Genomic DNA, 27,066 nt, shown 5'->3' on the forward strand with positions numbered 1-27,066 from the left:
AAGTCAAACTGTGACAAACAAAAGCCAAGCTTCGACCTCTGAGAGCAGGCGCTCTCTGTCCCCTTAGGCACCCTGCCGCAGGTCTGGCAATGTCCGTGGTGCAAGGTGAACAGGGCTGCTCCTATTTCCCAGTCACCTTGTATTGTGACAAAAGTAGATCATGGATGTCTGCAGGGGTCAGGTTTTTGCCCAGCATGAGCTGAATAAACCCACTGAATGCTGCGGCTACTGCAGGGCCAGCCAGGGCTATAAAGCAGTTGCTATTTTGCTTCCTGGCTGACATTATGTAGGAGAAGGGCTCGATTTCACCATTTTTTTTCCTTATTCGAACAGAAAGTGAAGCAACCCAAATATGAGTGGAAATTTCATTAATTAATTATTTAAAAGCATTATATAAAAGCAAAAGTCGGGCATGATAGTCCATGCTTATCATCCAGCATTAAGGATGCTAATAAGGAGAGTCTCCAGTTCCAAGACAACCCAGTCATCACAGGTAGCAAGACATTGTCGCCCAAAGCTCAGAACACACCTAGGAGCCAGACGTGACACAAATCAAACAGGTTATGACTATCTCTATGCTTACAGATGACTGATTTCATTTCCTAGGTAACCACTAACCTATGTCAGGAATCTTATGTATAAGTAATAACACCCCACCACACACACACACACACACACACACACACACCTCACTCAAATCTGTCTTAAATAAAGAAAAGGTCATTATCAGTGGCTTAGGGGGTGGAAGAAATAAATGAATTAGTCTGATTACCAAACAATCCATAGGGGTCATCAGAAGCCGCTATAGTAATAACCGCCTCCATTAAAGTCCCCAGTTGAGCGCCTCCTGTTGTCTCATTCAGCAGTTGCACAAGAAACGATTCCTCCAGCTCGGGGTAGATGTCATCAATGATGTATATTGGCACTGCTTTACTGGTTTCCCCTTCCAGCAAGACCACATCTGATGAAGCTATACTATAATCTTCACCTGCAAAGATAAAAAGATAAATGTGAAAGCATACTTCAGAATAAGCACTCCACATGCCTTCACCTGTGACGGTAAATGCCAACACTTCCTTTATAACAAGCATTTCATACACTAGGTAAGTGCTATGTCAAAGCTCATGGACATACTTGGGGAGATATTCATTTGAAAAAGAAAAGTTTTAACTTTCAAACTAGGAAAGTATGCATTTGATAACAAACATCTCCCTGTGTTTTCATGTTCGTCCCTTCACTTTCATGAAGATGTGTGTCCACACACACCTAAGTATAACAACATTTTTCTGAGAAATTCATAATGTATGTATAAAAACATATAAAAAGCAAGACAAAGAGAAAGTGATGATTCTTTAATTCAGGTTTTTAAAAGATATGTGCAGTGCTGTCAGAACAAAACCAAACTGGAATTGTGGTCCCAGTGGGAAGACAAGCTGTAGCCATCCCGATGCTACAGGTAAGCAGCCTCTCTGACACGCTGGGTCCAATCAGCTGCTGAGAACCTCTTGGGGTGGGCAAAGGAGGGAAATTAGCACCTGGAGGCTAATTTCTCCAGGCACTCATCATGGCTCCCTGTCACAAAGGAGCCTAAAGGCAGCCACAGATTCTGAAGGGACGCTCACCACATTCTGTGCACACACAAAATGAGCCTGGTGTGTTATTTTTCAGGCAATAATAGTGTGCAGATGATTTATTTTTAAGCACTAGAAAGGGTCTAAACAGGTGTTCTCAGACCAATCACCCTGTATAGGCTGGGATGTGTGTGTGTGTGTGTGTGTGTGTGTGTGTGTGTGTGTGTGTGTGTGCGCGCGCGCGCGCGCGCTTTCTTCTCTTTTCTAACCTCATCTTTGAGATACTGTTGCTCACAGACACAAGTCACTCTGACACATGGCTTTCCTTACCAGCGGCGGCAGTTATTGGCACAGCTTTAAACTTAACAGAGACATCTGCAAATGCCCCTCCCGTTCGAGTCACGTTGATAATGGGTCCAACATGAGTTTCTGCTACACGGACACTTGGTGCTGACAGCTGCACTGTTCCGAACGCATCATCGTTGGCAACAATAATGAGGTGGGCCACCGTTTCCACCTTAGGCCCCAGGCGTGGGGAGTGCGGGACTGGAAGACAGAAGAGGCAATGCAGCGGGTTTCTAAGACCTGACTAACAGCCATCAAGAACCTAACAGAATTCTCATTCTTTCCCCCATTTATGGTTTTAAAAGTTTAAATTTGTATACCTATCAGCCTTAATCTAGGCACTGTAAATACAAAAATAAAGTTAATAGGAAATCTCTGCTCTCTTTTACTTAACACATATTCTAGGAATTGAAAACATTATCAAAGGAACAGTTAGACTATAAGAATATTATTTTAATAAGCATTAGACATTGAAGATCCAAGTGTAATTAATCAACAACTTATATAACATTGATTGGATTCTAAGAGCCTACAGAATTATACTATCACAATTAGGTCTCTGCTGTGTCATTGCTAAAACAGAATTCCAACACACAATTGAGCAGGAAAGTACTAGACCTCAGAGCCTTAATCCAGCTACAGACAGCCTTCCCCTGTCTGAGTGGCAGACGCTGGAACTCATTCCCCATCACACCGCACTTGGATGCCTGCTCTCCAACCATCTTTTCTCCCTTTGCTTGCTTCTCCTAGCACTCAGTAATCACTGTGCTGATCGCTTCTTTGAAATAAACTTTCTAAGCTTCCACATAAGAATTTTCACTATTTATATTCCTGCATATGGCTTATGTCACTTATAATAACCTCCTTCAATTCCATCTATTTTGTCCCAAACACAATTTCATTCTTCATACAATTAATAATATCTTTATGCAAATAATAATATATGCACCCTTTTCTATCCACCTGTTGATATAGTAGAATTGCATATATGCCTTAGGTAGGGTTACTATTGTTAAGATGAAACACCATGACCAAAAACAGCTTGGGGAGGTTTTTGGCTTGCATGTCCTGAGTCACAGTCCATGGAGGGAAACCAAAACAGGAACTCAGACCAGGTGGGAACCTGGAGGCAGGAGCTGACGCAGAAGCCATGGAGGAGTGCTGTTTATGGGCTTGTTCCTCATGGCTTGCTCAGTTGATTTCTTATAGAACCCAGGACCACCAGCCCAGCAAGGGCACCACTCACAATGGGCTGGGCCCTCAACATTAATCACTAATTAAGAAAATGCCCTGTGGCCCGATCTCATGGAGGCATTTTTAGTTGAGGTTCCCTCCTCTCAGATGACTATGGCTTGTGTCACTTTGACAGAAAACTAGCCAGCACAATGTATTTGATACATTTGTATACATAACTGACATATTTGGATTGCATGAATACATGCATATACACAGACATGTACACACATTTCTACAGATAAGGACCAAGGAGTTGATGAAATTACCTGAGATCTTATATTAGTACCTATCAGACATAACCAAGAAACATACTCACACTCATTTCCTTCTCAAAGGTAAAATTCTCAGCAAGCCATGTGTAATACCTAAAGCTATCCACAAGTGGGCACCCTATTCTGACTAGTCTTCTTACACTGCTCACATCCACAAAACGGGATGACTACATTCCTACTGAAAACTTGCCAGACTGGACACTGGCTTTTGTCTATTAAAATCTGAGCCTGTCTCTCCCTTCCGCCCTCCCTGTCGACTCTGCACTTACTGGACTAACTCTTTAGCCTCCATAACAACTGTTCTGTATTACTCCATGAAAGGTGTGCTGACAGTTTCTCCACCCTGCAGGGCAAACGTCCTCAGCATGTGCCATTCTACCAACAAGCTACATTACTGAGTGCTTAAAGTAGACACTTAATTACTCTTTACATATATTACCACATGTAATCCTCCCATATATATTATAAATAAAGAAATTACTTACTTTTCTATTATTTCCTAATTATACAAGGAAAATAGGGCTTTCAAAGATCATATCCAACAACTTACTATACATTTGTTATCCGACTTCAACACAGCTCCAAGCCACTGTTACATGTGGTCATCCAAAGGGTTTTATTTCAATCTCAATAAACTATGAACTGCTTGAAAAACAATATGTGCCTTATAATTCTTAGTTAATAAAACTAATTATTTAGCTTTATTTTAACTTCTTTGCTGTTATAGCTGATCCTAAATCTATGTTAAAAGAAGAACAGAGATGATTCATGAAAAAATTTTAAGCTGAATATTTAATGTTAGCATCTGTAAATTTCCTTCTGAACCCTCACCTATAGTTAGTAAGACTCTTGTTCACCTTATACAGTATTTACCCAGGTAAGGTGAGCACACTTACTGATAAGAGTTCTTAATTCATATGCAGATCTTGGAACCTTACATCCTATCCCTTGTAATTCCCCAAATTCTCAGTTCTGACAGTTGAACAGCCCTTTCTCCTCACCTTACACACATTCGCTAATTAGGAACTCTGTCAGAAGTGCACCGGTGTGAAAGAAGCCCATGGTGTTACTACAAGAACTACATATGCACTTTGCAGACTGATTGCAGGATTGTTTGAAGCAACAAAACAATATTAGGGTCAGTTACATAATCATTACACTGAAGTTCTGAAAATGTACTTTGGGGACATGACTGTTTTTTTATAGTTTGACTTCTAAGGAAAAATACATGCCCCATTTCCAGTTGTCTTAAAGAAAACCTTTTACAAGTACTGCTTTCGAAGATAGCACTTAGAGCACTTGAGCTGCTCTTGCAGAAGACTTAAATTTGGTTCCAAGCACCCTCACTGGGCAGCTCACAACCACCTGTAACTAAATTTCAGGGGATGTGATGCCCCATTCTGGCCTCCTTAGGTATCTGAACACATGTGGTACACATGCATACACTCAGGTATGCACACACAAACACAGAAATAAAGAAAGTTGTTTACAGGTAGCTTTGCTTACCTTTGATCTTACCTTTCCTGTAGAATTTTCTGCTATACAAAACTGCTTTTCATTTTCATAGTCTGACCTCTAATAATAATAACACACTCACAGATACTTACTTGGGCGATTCTGCACTCTCTCTACTAAAGTAGAATTGACTAGCTCAATGAACACAGATTCTGACCGTTCTGGTTCATCATCATCCAGGATTGAAATAGTTATTGTTGCCTCAGTCTGATTAGCTCTGAAAAGAGCCAATCCGGATGCTGATATATAGTCTCCTCCTTGACTTGCTCTAGCCAAGTTAGGTGGAAAATAAGGTGGTTTTTCCATATCATCTATAGTTGCATATGAGATTACAACTTCTCCCATGAGGCCTTTCAACCTTATTATCGATAATGTGACATTGTAAGTTGCTTCTTCAACAGTAATAGGTCTAGTTTTGTTAGAAAAAATGAACAGCCCATAAGGATCGTCACTAGCCAAAATTGTCAATGTGGCATTAGTAAGGGCTCCCAGTGAGCCACTGGAGACGCTGAGGATCGACACAGTGAGCGCCTTGTCTAGCTCTGGCTCTTCATCTGGCAATATCTCCACAGTGATGCAGGCAGTCCTCTGCCCAATCTCAAATGTGATGTTGCCAGAGGTGACCGCAAGATCCCCATCCAGGTCAGAGTCTATGTTCCAATGCAAAGTCACATGCGACAGAGCTCCCTGAGTCCGAGTAACCTAGGAAATATTTTAATTCTTAAGAATTAAAAAAGAAGCTGGAAGACTAACTTAAGAATTTTGTTTAAGTACATGATAGTGCTAAAATGAATTTTAAGTTTTCATTAACTTGTTTTTTAACCTTTATTTTCATTTTCTAAGGACTATATGATCATTGAAGGTAGGAGCCGAATGCTACCTATCCCTGAATTCCTCAGAGCACCTTCCATATGGAGGGTATATAAAAAGTAACAACAGCAGAAAACCACAAACCAGACAAACAATGTTCAACTTCCAAGTAAATCACAGCTGATATCTTCTGTGAATTCATAATACATATCAACAATGAATCAAATGTGGCTGACAATGTGTTATGTTTATGTGTACACACGAGATATTCTTTACACTTACATAAAAAAATGGAGCCTCCTCTATAATCAGTGACATTTTCCAGAAAAGTTATTTTCAATATATTTGACCCAAAGTACAACAAAGTGCATTTAGAAGAAATGCTTAAATACATAAGAATGAAAAGCTTAAACTTGTCCCAAAGAAACCCTAACTTGTTAGTCCTAGTAATAATAATTTTATTTTTATTTAAAATATCATTTTCAACTCAAAATAAAATGAGGCAATAATTTCATTGAAGTATGATCTTTTTCATATTTTTGGTCCTAAGTAATTATTCTTTCTAAAGTTATTCAATTAATTTCATAGCAGATTTAGATGTATTCCACACAGACAAAAAAAAAAATCTGTCACTAAGAGTATAGAAAGATGTATTTTCACATCTTTCTTCATCATTACATGAAAAGCGAGGAAGCTGAGTGAGCTGTGAGCTCTATTGAGTTAGTTAGTGATATAATCCTTCTCAGTCTCTGTAGAACTCAGGCCAGGCACAAAACTAAGTATTATTAGTGGTCATTTTACTATCCACAAATCTTTGGGATTTCCTTTTCTTCTATATGAGGTGGCACAGGACCACATGGCCACGCAATTCACTCACAGTTATAAAATAAATCACTTTCTTTTCAACACCCACATCCCCCAACCATGGCTTTTATGAAGGTGAGTAATCCGTGGCTCCTAAAGTGATTGATGAATCAGAGTCCTTTTGCCAACTCAGGTTGGATACACACCACGAAAGAACAAATTTCTTTTAAAAATAACTTTCCATTTATTTGTTTGTTTGCTTGTTTGTTGGGGAATGTCACAGTGAGGGTATAAAGGACAGGGGATGTCTTCCATGGGCCAGTTCTTTCCCACCCCCGTGTAGGTCCCCAGTGTGAACTCAGGCTGTCAGGTGTCAGTGCCTTTAATTGCTGAGTAATCTAGCTCCCCAGGGCCAAGAAGCAATTTTTTTCTTGTACTAAGACGCTGAGATTTTGAAGCATTTGTTGCCACGGTCTATCTGAGCTAATGCAGAAATCTATGAGACAGGTCTATCATGAAGGGTAATGACCTAAATAAAAACCTCAAGTGGATTGAGAAGCGCTGGCATACCAAAACACCAGTATCTACCTCTCCAGATTGCAGGGAAACAGGCCTGAAGATGGACTCTTCCATCCGTGAGTTTCCCTTTCCTTCCCTATAAAACTCCAAGAGCCCCACACCACACACTCACAGTCTGTTGTTCTGATTAAAGAAAGCCTCCTGAGACGCCTGTCTGCTTCCTTTTATTTCCAATTTGCCTCCACCAATCCAAGTACAATACATCATATTCTCTAAAAGGTAAGGAGCCCTCAAAATAACAAAATGAATTTACATGTAAATGCAACCACACACTAATGCCAAATCACTGACTAGCCATCTACAGTCCTGTGACCTACAAGCTTGCTCTTAACCACCTACACAGAAAAAAGAAAAGGAAAAGCATGCCTAACTAGTACACTACATCATTTTAAGATTAGGAGGTGTCTTAGAAAGTACTCACATTTAATACTACAGTACTGAACCCATCCTCTGGTTCAGTTCCACTGACAAGGAGTGACTCAGGGCTGAATTCAAACACCCCATGAGCATGGTCGGAGGCAGCGATGGTCACCAGAATCTGGGAAGCCACTCCTAGACTGGCTGCATGAACAAATTCCCACAAACAGAAAAAAAATATTAATCACTATTTTACAAACCACCATTAAAGCCAAGGAGCAACTATTTGGAAAAAAATGTAAGGCTTTTCACTCATGAACTACATTCCACTTTGCTTTAGAAAGGTGACAGAAATGGCTGCCACACACCTTTGTGCTCTTGTGACCCTCCCCTGCTTTGGCAACAAGTGCTGCCCAGGCACTTGGAGATGAACAGGGAAAATTTGTTTTTTCTTTTCTTTCTCTCTGAAAGAACAGTCTCCCACACAAGGCATATGAGGAAGGTCTCCCATGGCTCTGCTGACCTCTGAAGAACATAGGCCAAAACAGCTCTTACCTCACTGACGCAGCAATTTCCCCAGGATTTGAATGCATCCAAATGCAGAGTCTTGGCTTTCTAATGTGCGTTAACCCTAAGCCTACTCTTCAATCATATTATTATAGATTAGTTTCCTTAGATCCCAAATGATCCATGCCTATATCAGAAAGGATTCTAAAACCTAAAGGCTCATTCAGTGGGTATGGTTTTTTATTATTATTAATGCCTGCAGACAAGTATGTACAATCCTAAAAGCAACAGTCACAGACATGGCATGATATACTGACGGGTGTTAGAACTGAAGTGGGTAACGTGTGTAGCATGCACTCTGAGACCAACATGCAAAACCTGACATTAGGAAAGAGAGCCTTTGAGGGTTAGAAATGTGATCCTTCACTGGGCAGCTACTCTAAATATTCTCTGCATATATGAGAAAAAACTAGAGTAAAAAGCTGGAGCACCTCTGTACATGAATCTATGTATATGAATTGTACATGGATTCAAAATGAACTTCTGTATAATGGCAATTAACTGGGAACTTATTTTCCCTTTATTTCTGATTTTACTCATTTATTTTGATCAAATGATATGTATAAAGACCCATGTTCTTTATTGCACAGAAAATAAGTGGGGTGGATTTAACTTGAAAATACAAACGTTCCATTGGTCAGTTTACAGGCATTCAAAGCCATGTAAAGTGTTTTCAACAATGATTTGTTTTAATGGCATTCAAGCAAAGTTTCTCTCCATTCAGAATCAGCAAACCATGTCAGGTCCATGTGGTGAGGAGTGCCTGGCCATCAGAAACTGACAAGAATGTGTTTCTGTCTCTGTGACTGAGAGAAAATACTTCATAAAGTTGCTGTGGTGGTTAATGAGTTAAAACACACAAAGGATCATCTAGTTAGCAAAGATGACAGTAACTGATTAGTAATGTTGCCTCTGAGATGAGAAGCTAAAATAAAAATACCAGTAAGGGACCTCGGGCAGCTGCTTACCACGTGCACGAATAGGCGAGAAGAAGAAATCCGCGTCACCTTCTCCACTACCACTGCCTTCCACCCTAAAGAGTTCCGACACTTCACAAGAGACACACAGAGACAGAGACAGCCACACAACACACAGCAACACAGGAGAAAATTAAGAGTACTTAAAACGTAACAGGTAAAGAAGAAAATACAGAAACAGCCACGTAAGGATGTACACTCTTCCATACACAACAGGTCATTTTGAATGATGATATGTAATATCATGTACAAAATTACTAAATCTTTCTAGCTTGGGGGAAAATTCCAAATAAATAGTAATTAATATTTTCCATGTCCAATAATGTAAATAATTTTATCTGGAAATTCTCACCCTTTACAATAATTTTAATCATAGCATTTTCAAATTTTTGATAATATTTGTGCATATAATCATGTATTTAGACTTAAGCCAGTGAAGGTCACCTTGTCAATCACAAACAATTCAAAACTAGGGAAATGTATCTAACATTTCCCTGTCCACACATTCAAACCCGACCATATTTACCATTCTCAAACTTAATTGCCCATTTGACCTTGACATTGTGGGGAAAGTCCTAGGTCATCAGTTGACAAATTCAATTTTAACCCTGTCTATAAGAGACACCAGTTGTAAACAGTTAACAAAACACTTCACTTCCTTGGTGTCTCAACTTTCTCACCTGCAAAAGGTGCTATGTTTTACAGAAATCTTGCAATATAAATATCTAATTCATCTTCTACTCCAACCATGCTTTTTCAAAATATTCACAAAGAAAGTCAGGGTGATGATGGCTAAAATGAAGAGGCAGAATAAGGGAAGCAAGCCACATTTAATATCCTTGATGGACAGGCCCAGGTTAAGGTCTGCCTTGGGTTTTGTCCTTCCCCTAATAGAGACTGGAATGTGCTAGGCATGGGAATTTATAGCACACCCATGGCCTAAAATCATCTCAGTGACAGAATGGATTGCTAGCAACTCCACAGTTCATAACTGCTCCCACACTGTCTAGAATTCATACAAAAGAAATGTAAAGTTCAATCCCATAAACACCTTGGTTAGTATCAAACAGCTATTAAGGTCATGGTTAGCATTCCTGATCAACTTTAGACGCCAAACAGTATGGCACAGGAGTGCTCTCTTGACCCACAAAGAATTTAGCTTTGCAAACAGTTCCACTTATTACCCAGTCCCTAACAACTAATACAGAGGAACATCAATGTCTAGACTACTTTCCTCTTACCTTCAACTCACTACTGAAAATTTAGTTTATCTATTTCAACTCACTACTAAAATTTTAGCTTATCTATCATTACTTCTTACTAGGAAACTACAAATGGGAATCTATCACCAGTTAGAATACAACTGCCTAGTCTAAAGGTCTGAGAAATGTTTCTGCATAAACTCACAAGTATCACTATGATGATAAATAGCTCAGTTACATTTGATGATCAAGGAACAGGATGCAGTTCAGTGGTGAATCACTTCTCTGGTATGCACATGGCCTCAGGATTGATCCCAAAACTGAAAATTTTTGATGATTTTTTTTTATAAGAAAGAGTCCCCCTATCCCCTAAGGGGCCTGGAACTCAAACTCACAGAGATCCATCTGTCTATGTCTCCAAAGTGCTGGGATTAAAGGTATGGGACATCATACCTGGCCCTTGTTATTAACCAATACTAGAAGCAGTCACTGACATTTTCTCTTTCTAGTGCCTACATATTCTTTGAGCTAAGTGATATAAACCATGATTTCAAATATTACATGTTAATCTTCTTTTCATTAATGAAACTGTTGGCATGAGAAACTGATGTGGCAATGTGAAGTTGAACAGTTTCACTTTACAAGAGAAAAAGTTGTCAATGCATTGAGTTGAAACTTCAAAGACCTTTGGTAATCAGTGTTCTGATCATTAGAATTAAGAATAAGATATTACAAGTCTGTCTTCCCTATATTATCTCTCTGGACTGCCTGATAGATGCCTGCATCATATCTGGAGACAGCTCTAATGGACCCATTAAGAAAATTTCAAAAAGAAGATCAGTAGCCTTACAGTTTGGGTTAGTAAAGGTGAATGGCAGCAGCAATTTTGGCATTGAGTGCAGCTGTTCTATGAGTGACGCAAAGGAACCCATAAACTGGCACTGTGTAATGGCATCATGGTTGGCTGACAAGCAAATATTTGTTATTTATGTGTTACCAGTCTTACCTCCTCCATCCAAGTTTAACAACTCAACTTTAAAAGATTTTTCCAGTTCAGGGACAGAATTATCAGTGATGTTGACATAAATATATTTATATCTTTCTCCTGGTTGAAATTCTACTGTGCCAGCAATACTCTGAAACACAAATGAGATATATCCATCATATTACAACTATTGTCTTCTCTCACCACACCTAGCCATCCACATCACAGAGAACATGGCATTCGTGAAATTCCTTTGACAGCTTGGGCCCTTCCCAACACCGGCCAATGCCTATATTATCAGTGTCCTCCTGCTTCATCTACATTGTTCCTCCTAAACTTCAGAATTCAGCATAAAGCTCTGATTATCCAGCCTGTTTCACAGCCACCCCTCACAGATCACAAGCCCTGCCACTTTCTAAACATATAACTGAATAGATAACCAGTCATGTAACTCATTCTTGTGGGCAACTGGTAGCTGCTGGGAAAGGGAGAGTCAGTTTACCTTGAATGTGGCCCCGATAACCTGTCCATGTTTCAGAGGATGCCCTACACCTATGCACATGCTTGCAGCACTAAATGGACTCAATGGGTTAAAAAAAAATTATAGAAATTTAGGAGAGAAAAATGTGGAGGTGATTCGGGTTAGCCGGGAGGGAGCCAGGGTGTGTTGGACCAAGCATATTATACTCATATTTGAAATTCTCAAACAAACGAACAAACAATGAAAACACAGAATTCCAAGCAGCTGGATGGAAAGACTTAAGAGGTAGGTATCACTTGCCATTTGGTTAGTAGAATTAAGAATAATCATAACAACAATAATCATTGAGAACAATGATATTTAAAACTCAGCTGTTTCTTCTCCATACATGATCCCTCCTGGCACCTTTCCTCACGTATGTATTTTAAATTTATTTTTTGATAGTAAAGACCATCATAAGAAGTGATGAAGGCAAACATTATCAAGTTATCAGAGCTAAGTAAGTAAGCAGTTAAAAGTGATGTTGTCACAACCAGAACTTCAACGCCCTCCGAAAATACTCAGATATGTCTCCACGGACACACTTCCCATCTATCACAAAGGACCGCATAGGCTTCCTGTTTTGTGTCATTTATTATGGAAAGTGATAATGAAACTGGAAATCGTGGTTATTTCAGTTCCTCAGAAACTAAAGATTGTTAACATGAGCACCCAAACTTTACTTTAAGAAAATGCAGAGAACACTTTACACCAAGAAGACACACATTGTGGAATATGTTATACACCAGCCTCATTAAAGATACAATATGTGCTATAGAAAAAAATTAATTTCCAAAGAAGAGTTTTTGGAAGAATAAATCTATGAATACATAGCTAACTAGAGTTGAAATTAATGGAATTCATTTAGCCAAGACTTCTATGGCTCAGGAGGAAAAGTAGATATGAATTACTACACAAGAGGAAGGTGAAGAACAAGAAAGTAACCCTGAAAGCTTAAAAGAAAGAATTATCTGGGAAACAATAAATATGGAAGTATGCATTATCTTTTTTGAGAATTCCTAAGAAGAAATTCTAACTATGTTCTTACTCAAACTACTGCTGCCAACCTTGCAAACAGGTAATGGTAATTGAATGTTATTACATATGTGTCATGCACAGTGTATGACACACAGTGATATTTTCCATCTCCAGAGTGACCCTGCTCAATGAAGACATCATGATTTCATAGATAAAGAAATTAAGAATAGGGAACATGAGTCTCCACCATCACACATGCAGAAGTTAAGCCAAAACCTGGTTCTGTCCATTTCTGGATTCTTAGTTCCATACTAAAGTGCCATATTGCTTCTCCTTTGGAAAAAAATAGATAAAATTGAAAAAAAAACATGCACACATAATATCTTTGTAATTTTGATATTATCTCATGGACTTTCTTAGAGAAATAGTTAAGAATTATATTGTTAACGCATCCAACCAAAAGCTATGCCATTATAACAAACTCCACATGGAAACTTAGGAATGCAGCACATCGTAGCTGCCTCAGTGTCATGGTCCATTGCAATCAACTGCCAACTTACACAAATTTAAAAGCTCATAAGAAAACCAGTGCATTTTCTCTTGTTTGATGGGTTCCTTATGCTATGCAAGACACTTCCAACCCTCCGTGAGGGCTGTGTTCAGATTCAATGTACAAATACAGCTTCAAAAAGCATGGTGATAGGCTAAAGAAAGGTCTCAGTAGTTAGAGTACTAGTTCATCCTGAGGATTCACATGTTGGCTCTTAACTATCTGTAACTCTGGTTTCAGGGGATCCAAGGTGCTCATCTGGCTTTCATGGGGATGACATTAACATGGTGCACAGACACACATGCATGCAAAACAGCCATACACATAAAATAAAACTAAAAATTTAAAGTCTTAGTGGTATACCTGGTAGTCTTCGGGACTAAATGCTGTCAAGGACACTGTCCTAAATTCCACAGAAACCCTGCCAAGGAGTCCTTGTGCACGAACTATCAGTAAACGGGTTTCTCCGTCCTCCTCCTGCACTGTGAGGTGTGGCATGCTACTAGCAGGCAGAGTCATTGCATCTTCAGGCTGAGGAGGCTGCCCTGTGGAGAACTGCAGCAAGCCTAGGAGAGACACGTCAGAGGGGCTTGGTCATCTGTGGAAGAATTTCTTACTCAGCTGAAGCATCCTTGTATAATCATTTCTATTGTCAGGACAAAATCCTGAGGAGCTTCACATAAAACATTTTTTAGAGTTAATAATGCACTTTTGATGCCAAATATTTTTCTTATAGCTTTTAAAAAGTATTCCTTTTAATTTTGAGATTATATTATAATTACATCATTTTCTCCTTCTTCTTCCTCCATCTAAAGCCTCCCATATATACATCCTTACTGTTTTTCAAACTCATGGCCTCTTTTTTCATTAACTGTTATGTACATACATGTGTGTGTATATAGGAATATATGTTCTTAAATTCATAAATACAACCTGTCAGACTGTATAATGTTAATTGTATGTGTATAAGTTTTCAGAGCTGACTATTTGGTATTCAATAACCAATTCAAGAACCAATTGATGTGCTCTTTCTGGAGAAGACCGTTTTGCCCACTCTCAGCATCCCTTGGTTGCCAGTAATTCTTTGTGCAGGGTTGAGGCCTCATGAGATTTTTCATGTCTATGTTAGCATGTCTGTTGGTACCATCCTTGATCAGCTCATGTTTAGGCAGTCATGTTGGCGAGTAAACAGTGTGATTGTGTCATCTAGAAACGCCAGAAGCTGCACCCATAATTGTTTTAAGCCTCTACAATGTTGAATATTAATGTATAAGGGAAGCAACCAATAGTCCTACCCAGCTCAGACATCTATGGCCATCAATGGCCATTGTGGCACAGTAATCCTAAGAATGCAGTCAGTGGTGACATATGGACCCTGGCAGTAACCAACAGTTCTGTGATTGGACTTAAGACCCCCTTCAGCAAGGAGGAAATCATGCCTGATACTGAACACAGTTCCATACCCAGGGCTAGTGAAGTCATGGATCTTGGAGGAGAACTGGCAAACACCACTTTACTAAACCAGCATAACTATATTCTAAATATTTGTCCCTATACCTGCAGGTAAATAAAGTCTTCAGCAAGGAAACTCCTATACAACAGATGGAGACCTTTACAGAAACTACAACCAATCAGCAATGATGCAGACTTGTCCCAACTAATACATCCATAACACAAATCCTGCACCAAAGGCTTGGAATCATTGTAGAAGATGGGGCAAAAACATTATAAGAGTCAGAGGAACAGGGAGTTTCCTGTGAGATTGTCATCTAGGAATGTCAGAAGCCACACCCAGAATATTTTTAAGCCTTCATAATGTCAAACATTAAAGTGTTCATTTTCCTTGTCCTTTTTTTAAAAAAATTTATTTATTACATATACAATGCTGTATCTGCATGTACACCCACATATCAGAAGAGGGCGCCAGATCTCATTACAGATGGTTGTGAGCCACCATGTGGTTGCTGGGAATTGAACTCAGGACCTCTGGAAGAACAAGCAGTGCTCTTAACCGCTGAGCTATCTCAAAGAAATCTGTTTAATCCCACTAAGCAATCAATAAGAGAAATACTAAGGGAATTTAAAAAATATGTATTTCCAGACATTTACTCATAGTTGACAAATTTCTGAATTCTGGAATTGATATACAGCCACACTGATGATACTCTAAAGAATCTGCAACACTTTCTTTAAATTTAACTCTAAAAACAGAATAAGAGATTCTCTATTTCTCTATCCAGACGCTTAAAGATGTCCTTTCTTTATCTATTCACAAAATATCATTTTAACAAAAAAAATTTCCAAGATCCATGGTAGTTCCCAATTAAAACTATCACTTGTTAGTATAATAGTCAAACTACTATAGTGAAAATACCATGTTTTGAAACCTTATAAGACATATATTACAAAGTTTCTAATTTCTTCAATATTAACATACCACCATAAATATTTTAATTATGGGAATGTCGACAACCATATAAAAGTACTTTTTCACTTTAAATCTATTACTTAAGCTCAGAAGTTGAGCTTTACTTTTCTGTCACAAACAATGTCCTACAAAGCAGCAACATGGATGTTAGCACTAAGAGGCCTTAAGGGAGCTCCACTCATATTCACCTGGAAGAAGTTTGAATAAAACTAAGTATGGCGAGAGAAGAGAAGAATAATTGTAACTGAGAGTGCTGTACCATAAGGGTGATCGCTGGCTGTGATGGCGATGTCTGTGCTTTCCTTCTCGGGGTCGATGCTGGCACCACTGCTGGGAGCTGAACCAAGTTTTCCATCTCCTGGAATCGCAGAAACCAACGTCACCCGAAAATACTCAGTAAGCTCAGGAACGTCGTCATCAAGAATGTATAGATTTAGGACCTGTTCAATGCAAAAGCACAGCAGTAGTTACTACTTGGGGGAAATAGACAACTAAATCATGTATGATTGAAATTGTCAGTAAACATTACTTATTTCTACACAAACTTGCACACTGAAACATATGTGCACCTGTGTAGGCTCATATACAAATAAGAGATCTGAGGATGTTAATTCCTTAATAATATTTACTTTAATAAACTGAATGTGTTTCCTCAACACTTGCATATTGGTATCTTGTTCCCAGGGTGATGGTGTTAGGAGTGGAGACTTTAGAAGAAAACTGGATATTAGGGACTTAATGAACAGGACCAGGATCAGTGTCCTTATGAAAGAGGCCATGGGGGGCTCATTTACTCCCTCTACCACATGACACAGTGAATTGGTACCACAGATGCAAAGCAGAAAAGGAGCCTCCCCAGACCTTGCATCTACAGGCATCCAGCCCTCATGCATCCCATACTGTGAACAGCAATGTGCTGCTGTTTCTAAACTCCCCAATGTAAAGTATTTTGTGATAGCAGTCTAAACACATAGGAATGGTAATACACATCTGTAATATCAGTACTCAGGAGGTTGAGGCAGGAGGATGACAAGTCCAGGGCCCACTTTGGCCATATGTTTCAAAATAGATAAGTAAATAAAATATATAAAAATACAAATCTAAAAAGATATATCCTCAAGCTATATCAATTTTATTGTATTGGCATTAAAGAATTTATGAAACTAAAAATGAAATTTTTTTATTTTTCTCTCACAGAAAAGCTAAATTATTTCTGTTTTAAAGAATAATAGATACACCTAATTCCCAACATAGTTTAAAATGATTAGATACCAAGGGATTGCTAACCAATGAATAAATAAAGAGATGATGAAACACTTTCCCAGAAGCATCCAAAGAAACCCAGGCAGTGGAGTTTACCTCAGACCTCTGCCAAGGCAGGAAGGTAATGGTGCCACTGGCATTAGCAAAATCATCGATGAGGTAATTGATGCCTTCCGATTCGATCTGTGAGATGGTGTAGGAAACATGAACATAATCCAAAGCTCCCCTTGTTCGCTCTACCACACAGGAAATGGTGGACCCCTCCTCTGTAATCTGTAATTGAGCATAAATGATTTTTAAATGCACGGTCAGTGAAGAAATTAGTGCTTTCCTGAGTCCTTCTGCTTTTTATATCCTAGTTCTATGCCTTTCCACATGTCTAAAAAGGCTTGGAGACCTCTACACTTACAAAGTTTATTTGAGAGCATCATTTCTTCCCATGCTTATTAGGTACAAAGTAAAAGCAATTGTAATACTGTAGCTCATTCACTGATAGCTCCTGCCTGCTGGACAAGATGCCAGGTGTGATGGTTACAAAACAATACACAACCCTCCACTGAATAGAGGATGATCAAAGAAGGCCACAGTCTCACAATGTAACAAATGATGAAGTGTAGACAGACCAAATCCCGGCAGAGTAAACGGCAGAAGGCTAGACATAACATCAAGAACATTCCAGGAATGGCTATAAGAGCTTCAATATTGGGTGGAAACATTCCAGAGTGATACAAAGCACCAAGGGAAAGTATTTAGAACTGTCTAGCTAGATGTGGTGGCTCTTCATCCCAGCACTTGAGAAATGGAGTCAGAAGATTATGATTTTGGTGAATTCCAGGCCAGCCTGGCCTACACAGTAAAGTCCAGATTCTATAAATCGATAGGTAGGTGGGTAGACAGACAGACAGATAGATAGATAGATAGATAGATAGATAGATAAGAAATAAATGCCTTGGATGGAGGAAACAGAATAAAAAGGGCATTTTGTTTTATGCTTGGTATCTTTTTAATTCTTTTTTACACATATGTAAAAAGCATAAACATATCTGTGTACATTTTTCCAAACATAATATTTGATCCAAACAACTTAAAATAATGATTTAAAACTATATGGAGCTAGAAGTCTGGTGTTTTTGAAACAGATCTGCATCCTCTCCATAGGGTCTCAGTTTGACTCTGTTTTTACATTTGGAAACATACAAAATAACTGCAACTGAATAGAGATAAATATCTCCTAAGACTATCTAGGACTTTCTCCGGCAAATCCTGAATTTCAAGGAGCAGCAGGAACCCATTGGCTCCGAAATAACAGGAGGGAGTGCACATGGTCCAATACTGTAAGTTCTCTGTCTGCTGGCCATCTGATACAAGATGAAGCAACAGATAAAGAGTTCACTGAGTCATGAGTATATCTTCTGGCAGTCAGATGATCCCCAGAAACCCAGTCAGAGTAGAACATCTAATACGGCAGTGTGTAAAGGCCGGAGGCTGGAAACAGATTTAGACAATGAATCAGAAAGACGTGTGGGGCTAGGGTCAGTCTCACCTCTGCTTCTAACTTCTTGTGCTCAGTTATAAAGTACACTGAATGTGCATAGGACATCCTGGGGAGAACATTCCAGCTCTACAAGAGACGGTCCCTAGGCCAGCAACTTGCCTGACTCTTTGACTAACCTTCCAAGTACATTCACTTCCATGACTATGTGCCCATTGCCAGATCTTCACATGGTACATGGCCACATGATACATGGTACCAAGGGCCATATACAACGAGCATGTACACATAAAGTTTGATAAGTGATATATAAAGAAAGGCTAAGACAGTGCAAGCAGTAGTTCAGCATCTGTGTTGGGATCCACACTTTATTTCCAGTGTTACAGTTTTCCTTCTAACTTTAAATAACTATCCCTGTATCACTTCCAGGTATCAATTCATCTGCAACCTTCTGAGGACCATTCTTACAAGTAAACAAGTTCCTTCTCGAGGCAACAGGCTACAACACACTTGTTGTAGGGTGCCTTAAGTGTTTACTATGTACACTGTTTTGTTAGTCCCCATCTGTCCTCTTAAGCACCAACGGTATTGTTTTCTGAGCTATTATCTCCTGCTCCTGTCTCTCTACGGGCTTAATGTTCTCACTACTGGTGACTGTGGTGGCTTCTGGAAAGCCACTCAGTGTGCTGTGACAGACATGACTTCCTGAGGCGAGGCCCTCCATCCTTAAGGGCTGAGGAGAAGAAAAAACAAAGCAGCAAAAAGACCCAAGAGCACAGTATGACTTCCCACGTGATTTCCTGTATGGGCTCTGATTGACATCTGTATATTGGCAGGATGTACCTAAGCAAATGGGAGATGGGAAGAGAAAGGTCAAGGGTCAGAGTTCTGAACCCCTTCTTTGTATGCTCATCAACTCTTCCCAGACTCTTCTTAAACAGGGGATCATAATGATTATAGGACTTGGATGGAAATTAAACATGCACTATACATAGATTCTAGTAATACATTACCATATACAAGTATTTCCTCCCTTAAAAATAGACACCCATGTATTATTATGAGAGAAATGCTATGTAAAAATGTCTCACTTTATAAAGATAAATATGTACACACTAAAACGTAGGATTCCTCTGTATTTCAACTTCTAACACAATGACAATTGATTTGCTCCAATTTGTCCTCCAAATTTATGTTTTTATTATTTGAGAAATAAACATACTTTTATCATATTCTTTCCACTATCTTTTCCCACATTCTACCATTCACTCATCCAATTTCATATTCTCACTCTCTCTGATTAAAAAAAAAAATTAAGCTTAAACAAAACAATAACACAAGCAAATAAAACATACACACAGAGTCCTATTGTGTTGGCCAGTTCCTCCTAAGCATGGGGTCTATCTTGGTATCACTCCAAATTTTAATGAGAATGATTTTTTTGTATAATCTAAGCTAATAAGCCATTCATTTGAATATGGAAATATTCAACCCCTCCTTTCAGCAAAAGGCAGGGAACAAATATATCCAAAGAATTACTCAGGAATGTGTTGAAGGTCCTTTAGACCTAAAAAACATGACCAGCAGGGATTAGAACTAGGCGAGAGCTTTACTATACCTTCCATCAACAAAATCCTCCTGACATGCTGTACAAGTATATTCAAATACATGCTGTAGGTGAAGTTTATATGGAAAGATGTAATGGCTTTGTGCTGTATTCAGCAAAGCATATTTTATAAAATTTCAGTTAAAGACTCCTTTAGGTATCAAGAGTCAGGAACAAATCACTTGGGATGATTGGCTAAAACAATATACCATTGACGCTCACAAATATTATAAAAGAAACGGCATCCCCTGAAGTTTTGTTGTTTTAAATACTTAGGTCAAAAAGATGAAGCAATACTGAGAAAAGGTTATTACTGTAGCCTGGCAATGAGCACACTACATCCAGTATTCCAGCTGCTCTGTTTGGGTGTACATCATCTACAGAGACTTTAAATTCAGGTTTATTCACGTTCCCTCCCACAACCAGACATCTGATTCTAGAATGGTATCCTCATCACATTCTTTCCCCTCACCCATCTTTTCCCACATTCTGCCCTCCACCCATCCAATTTCATGTTCTTACTCACTCTGATTAAAAAAAAAAAATGGGGGCAAAAATATGGTTACTAGGCATCAGGAGTCTATCAAGAGATAGAAAATATAAATGTAAAGGTTTTTCCTAATATTATCATATTTACCTGAACTGACTTTAGAATATTGACACTAGCGTCTAGGCCAGTGAACGGATCCCCTGCAGCCCTCAGTGCCACCTTTATCCATTTCAAACCAGAAACAGCCAGTAGTCCTCAGCATTCCACCCTCTCTTGTTTTTCTAAGTTTAATTCTTTTTTGGTTTGTTTGGTTTTGGTTTTTCGAGACAGGGTTTCTCTGTAGCTTTGGAGCCTGTCCTGGACTAGCTCTGCAGACCAAGCTGGCCTCGAACTCACAGAGATCCGCCTGCCTCTGCCTCCTGAGTGCTGGGATTACAGGCTTACGCCACCACTGCCCGGCTTAGTTTAATTCATTTTAATTACATGTGTGTAAAGTGTGTAGGTACGTGCACACAAGTGCAGGTACCTTGGTGGCCAGAAAGGGTGCTGAATGCCCCTGGAACTGGAATTCCAGGAATTGAAAGCTGCCCAGTATGAATACTGGGGACAAACTCAGGTCTTCTGCAAGAGCAGTGTGTACTCTTAATCACTGAGCCGTCTCTTCAGCCTGTGCTCAGCCAGCATTTTGCAAACGTTCATATCAATGGAAGACCAGAAGCAAGTGTGGTCAATTAGGAGAGCTGTCAAGTCCCTTTGCTCAGAAACAGGGCAGTTCTGTGAAATGGAAAGTGGGCTTCTTTTATGAAATAGAAAATTAAAACTAAGGAATGACAAATCCAGTTTGAATTTTTACTCTGTTTCATGTTTGGGTAATGCTTTGTGAGGAGTTGTACTGTACTGGTACAGCTCTGAAGGAATTTAGTCATATAATGTAGTAGCTACTTAGAACACAGTTAAGGGAAAACAGTATCATATTTCCACAATGGTCTTCCCAAACCACTTCTAAGTTGATTCTTAAGCCATGTATATAAAAATATAAAACAAAAGATTAGTTATATAAAATCTGAGTCTCACAAGTTCTATGAATTATTGTGAAAAGTAATTTCATCAATTAATTATATAGAGTACACAATTTTATAAAGTACGTTAAAGAAGAAATAACATAGAAATTATACAGAAGAACAAAGCATGGTCACATGGATACTATGCTGGGTTTAACAAGATCAGCGGTCTACTCAACACGGATCTCAACTGCAATCCAAACAATCATTTGATATGCCTTATCAGAGCTACAACCTACCCATAAGTCTATTGATTCTTCCCATTATAATCTATAATCTATTAAGCACCTGCTCTTTCATGGGACACAGTGCACCTGGGCAAAGAAGAAACATCAAAATAATTATGACCAATTTCAATATTTCTGAAAATGAACCAAGTAGCTACTAAATTCAGTCTTCCAAGGCACAAAGTAAACAAAGGCTTCTCAAATCTTTTTCTTTGTTAACCTGCACATTCATAAAATCACTTGGAAGTCCAGACAATTTCTGTCTATGTTAGTGAAGTCCGTTGTTATTCACTGCACTAAAAACTGTAAAAATGAAATGAGGAACAACTAATAACTAATTGCAATACAACAATAAGTCCTCCCAACACAAACAACATGTATTCTGAGTAATAACTAAAACAAAGAAAAGCAGTAACAAGAAGCAGCATTTTCTATTTTTATCTTTTCCAAGCAGTCAATTTTCAACCTGTAGGTCATGAGCCCTTTGGAGGTCAAACAATCATTTTTTTCTATTAAAGTTTTTCACTTATTTTACATACCAACCACAGTTTCCCCTCCCTCCCCCCTTCTCCTCTATCCCCCCACCATCCACTGCTCCTCTGTCGAACCATCAATGCACAGGGGTCACTTAAGACCATTGGAAAACACAGATATTTACATTATGAGTCTTAACAGTAGAAAAATATAGTAATGAAGTAGCAGCAAAAATAATGTTATGGTTGGGGGTCAGCACAACACGAGGAGCTGTATTAAAGGGTCACGGTTGAGGACCTCTGCTCTGAAGTCTGGGTTAGTGGAAGGAGCTGGGCTTCAGAGCTCCTTCTACAACCAGTATGTTTTTTCCTCTCCGAGTTCTAGCTGAAGTAGAAAATCCAGCCTTACATATGCAACTGGAAAGCAGTGGTCTTCATAGACTTTTAGGATAACTATGGGCACTGCGGTGCCACACCCAAATTTGAAAAGTGGCTGCTTCTTGGGGTTTAGTGCAACCTGCAAACACATTTTGTTGCACTATAACCCACTGCCCATCTTGCACTGGGAATCAATCTGCTATCCATGCAATGATTATTTAGAACATACTGGCTTCCTGAGCTCTTTATATCTTCCACATGCTAACATATTTAATTACACAAAACAAGTACACTGATATAGATCACTGGCAATATTATCTCAAACATCTGAAGTGCTCAAAAACTATCAAATTCACTTTGGCTGATTAAAAATTTCCAAAACTGTTGGGGATTTAGCTCAGTGGTAGAGCACTTGCCTAGCAAGCGCAAGGCCCTGGGTTCAATCCTCAGCTCAAAAAAAAACCAAAAAACAAACAAAAAAAAATTTCCAAAACTCAGATTCTCATGTTAAAGACTATTTTTAATCACCAGCCAGAACTATTATATGCTTTCTTATAATAGGTAGCTCATTTTTCTGAGAATATGTGCCAAATACCAAAGTCTACATAAATAAAACTTGTCAATCATCTTTTTTTTCCCAAAATGTAGTGTTCCAGGAGATCAGCAACTAATTCTGCTCATGATTCAACACTGTTTCTGTACCTTTCTTCACTCATCCATCATGGCATTCGGTCTTATCTGTGTATGTATATGTGGTGAGTGTACCTATAGGAATCCATGTTTGCACAAGGGTGAGCACACCACTATGCATGTGCATGGGAAGGCCTAAAGGTAATGTTGGGTATCTACTTCAACAGTGTTCCACTTTATTTATTCCCACAGGGTGGCTCAAAGAACGCAGGGCTCGTGGATTTCAGTTGGTCTACTCGCCATGACTACTTAGTTTTACGTGGGTTTTGAGTTCTTACATCGACAAGGGCAAGCACTCTAACCACTGAAAAATTCTTCTAGCGTGCGTGCGTGCGTGCGTGTATGTGTGTGTGTGTGACATATGCTCACTCACAAGTGGCAACAGCAACCAGACGAGCACAGTGGAACGGGAGTTACAAGAGGTTGTGAGCCAACCATTGAGTCCTTCCTCTGCAAGAGCAGTGCATGCTCTTGACTGTTGATATCTCTCCAGCTCCCCAGCCATCGTTTATGCATTCTCATTTTGGCATGGAATATTAGAAAACAACAGGTATTTGTAGTTTGAGACTTTCAAAACTTAATCTTGTACTGATTCGATAAAAATATTTTTAAATAAAGTTAACACTATTTTATGTGGTGGTGATTAAGTGGCAGAGTGGGTAACACCTCCATAATTTGTACAAAGGAGGAAGAGCTACAAGTCCAGGTCATCTTTGCTTTTGTAGCACAAGATGTCAATAAAATGAAAAGCAAAAATATTTTACTATTGATTATAAAATTAAGTTTGACCTTGTTGAGGCCTGAAGGGATCTCAAGAAAACCCAGGGACTCTAGAGCCACATTTTGAGAAAGGTTTCTGTACAAATGAATAAATATTCCTGGTTTTGATACTCATAATGATGATAAAAATAGGAGTTTTAGGTTTTTTCTATCATTTAAAACATAGGAAATGTGTAATGTTTCTAAATATTGTCAATCTTTCATCTTTCAGACTCAACAATGTTCCTCTCTTAATCACCAACCATTGCTCTTTCAAATATGGATCCAGTCATTTCATCTCATATAGACTTGGGAAATCCCAGCTGTAACTTCACTGCAGTTTACATCGTGTGGCCTAGACATACAAATTCTCTCATCCACAGTGAAGGGCGGGGTGGAATCTGTTGAGGCGAAGTTGCATAACTACAAGAGCAAATTGTCACCAAGTAAGATCATCAGTGGGAGTTGTGGAACAAGCCGGAGCTGAAAGCTTGACTACAATGGCCCAGACTAGGGACCACTGAGAGACCACTCTTCATTTTAAGTAGTTTTGAAGTGTTGGTTTTTGCTTTTCCAGTTTGGTTGCTAATGTACTTAATTAAAACTAAACACTCTCTGAACGTCTGTGTGCTTTTTCACATTTTGATATCAAATGTATTCAAAAGGTCCCAAAGGTTTCTGAACACGTGCAATGTTCCATTCTTGGTGCTGATACAATAATGAATCACAAGACCTTCCTGTGGCTCAGAGCTGTTTTTCTGTGTGATAGATATACATGTAACCAATACTTATGAAGGCCAGAAGGAAATGGATAGTGTGATCAGTGCTCCAAAAACATTGAGGGATGAAGAGCAATGAGTTGGAGAAGGTTAAAAGCATTAAACAATGGGTGGATGAAGAGCAATGGGTTGGAGAAGGTTTGGTGACTTTAAATAGGAGACAGTGTCTTTGAGTAACTACAACTCACAACCTGGAGTAAAATGATTGCAAAGATGGAGGCTGGTGAGTGCTGTATCTTGACACTAGGATTGTACCAAGGCAAGTACATCTGAGCCACACTGATAAAAGATGAGATTTACACAGGTGAGGCCAGCATCATAGGCAGAGGCCAGATCTTGAAGGTAACTTAAGGAATATAACATTGCATGGTACCACTATGGTTCTCACAACCCAGCAAAAGCTACCTGACTTTTCAAAATAGGGCATAGTGACATTTAAAGATACATGGAGAAAGATAATGGATTAAGAACCTCAGAGATGGGCTCAGATTCCAATTCTTTTATAATAGAGGCAAAGAACAAAATTGATATTCATTAAGATGTAATAAACACAGGGCTGTAAACAGGTATTTGACTTGATCCTGTCTGATTTAATTCAACTTAGAATAGTTATTTATCAGACCTGCAACACTGTCTCTGATTCTAAAATGAGATGTATCTGTCTTACAGATTATCAGAAAAGTGCTTATATCTGAATATGTAAAAGTTGATGTTTGAATACCCCCTTTAAAGGCACAGATGAGATGACATCCAGCTTGATGTCTTGAGTTTGATCCCTAAGATCTCACACAAGTTGTCCTCTGACCTTCAGAGGCACAACAGGCACACGTATAACGCCCCCACACACACACACACACAAAGTTAACAAATAATAAATAAGTAGATAAATGTAAAAGAGCAATTTAAAGTCATTATTAGCACATATGATGTTTCCGAAGTTTAGCAAAAACAACTGAAGAGCTCTTGTCTTGTGGTTGCTATGGAAATGAAGGGATTACATGAAATTCCAAAGATCTGGGCAACCAATTTCAGCTGCAGTGAGTCCTGTGACACATAACTTTTCCAAGTTCTACTCATCCTATGTTTCTTAACCATTCAGTTAACATACACCTTCATCTAATCTATCAAGGCTCTTGTTTCCTGGCAGCGCTTATGAACACGGAGCATTGGCTGTCACACACAACACCTGCAAGGCAGTTTCATGAGCTCTCGAGTTACTAATCAGGAAACTGAGATGATCAGGTATCTCCGAAAACTTAGGAAGAACTGATAAGAACAGTAAAGTGGTCTAATGAATTAAGCCAGCCAAGACAGTTGGGGGAATCCTACAACTACTTTAAAATGTTCCCTGTAAGAAAAAAAAAAAAAAAAAAAAAAGCAAATTGAAATAAAGTTTCATTTTTAATTATTCACACAAGCTTTCGGTATGAACTATTTTATTTACATATGAGGTACCAAAAATATTAGCAATATTATATATGGTACATAATTATTCATTCTTTAAAGTGACCAACCTTTAAGGTAATTGCTGAGTTATTTGCTCTTTTGCTCGTTTCCTTCACCTCAATAAAGTGATCTAAGCTGAAAACTACCAGGAACAGGGACTGAGATTTGCATGTGCAAACACAGCTACCACACACTTCTGGAGTGTGAGCTCAACCCCAAACAAATGCACCTACACTGAATTTTTTCAATGGAATTCTCTAAGCTCCCCACTCACCTCTGGTATGCAAGCTCCCGTGAAACCAAACAGGCCGTTGGAATTGTCACTTTTCTGGACTCTCAGTCTAGCTGTCGTGTCTACCTCTGAAATCTGAGCCCCTCCACAGACAGAGACCAGTTTCAGATGAAATAGCTCCTCTCCTTCCTCTTCCTTGTCATCTCTTGCAGAAACAATGAATGACTTGTTGTTTTCTCCTTGTCTGAACTCCAGGTACCCAGAAATGGGGTGTAGATCATTCCTTGCTGGCATAGCATGGAGTTCATACATCTCTTGGGTAGTCAGTTTCCGCTCATAGGCCCGCACATCCTGCATCCAGCCTGTGAATCGGTCACTCCCGTTCATCCCCGCCCCAATTCTCAGTATTCCAGGACCTGAAATTAGGCATGCACTTAGATGCTACAACAGGCACTGTCTCCTATCACAAGCTGT

The 27,066-nt window shown here is 39.0% G+C and overlaps 1 protein-coding gene across 1 annotated transcript in view; it reads right to left on the reverse strand.

Moving 5' to 3' along the window:
• Positions 1 to 27,066, reverse strand: part of Adgrv1 (adhesion G protein-coupled receptor V1) — a 506,561-nt gene that overhangs the window by 430,176 nt on the left and 49,319 nt on the right. Inside the window, exons 22-31 of the mRNA XM_036207476.1 lie at positions 26,635 to 27,008; positions 17,056 to 17,232; positions 15,956 to 16,136; positions 13,632 to 13,834; positions 11,242 to 11,371; positions 9,025 to 9,105; positions 7,554 to 7,693; positions 5,032 to 5,641; positions 1,902 to 2,117; positions 773 to 988 (exon numbers count right to left, since the gene is read on the reverse strand). Of these exons, the coding sequence (XP_036063369.1) occupies positions 773 to 988; positions 1,902 to 2,117; positions 5,032 to 5,641; positions 7,554 to 7,693; positions 9,025 to 9,105; positions 11,242 to 11,371; positions 13,632 to 13,834; positions 15,956 to 16,136; positions 17,056 to 17,232; positions 26,635 to 27,008 (2,328 nt within the window). The remainder of the gene's footprint in view (positions 1 to 772; positions 989 to 1,901; positions 2,118 to 5,031; positions 5,642 to 7,553; positions 7,694 to 9,024; positions 9,106 to 11,241; positions 11,372 to 13,631; positions 13,835 to 15,955; positions 16,137 to 17,055; positions 17,233 to 26,634; positions 27,009 to 27,066) is intronic.

Source organism: Onychomys torridus, chromosome 15 (assembly GCF_903995425.1).
Source record: "Onychomys torridus chromosome 15, mOncTor1.1, whole genome shotgun sequence".
NCBI lineage: Eukaryota > Metazoa > Chordata > Mammalia > Rodentia > Cricetidae > Onychomys > Onychomys torridus.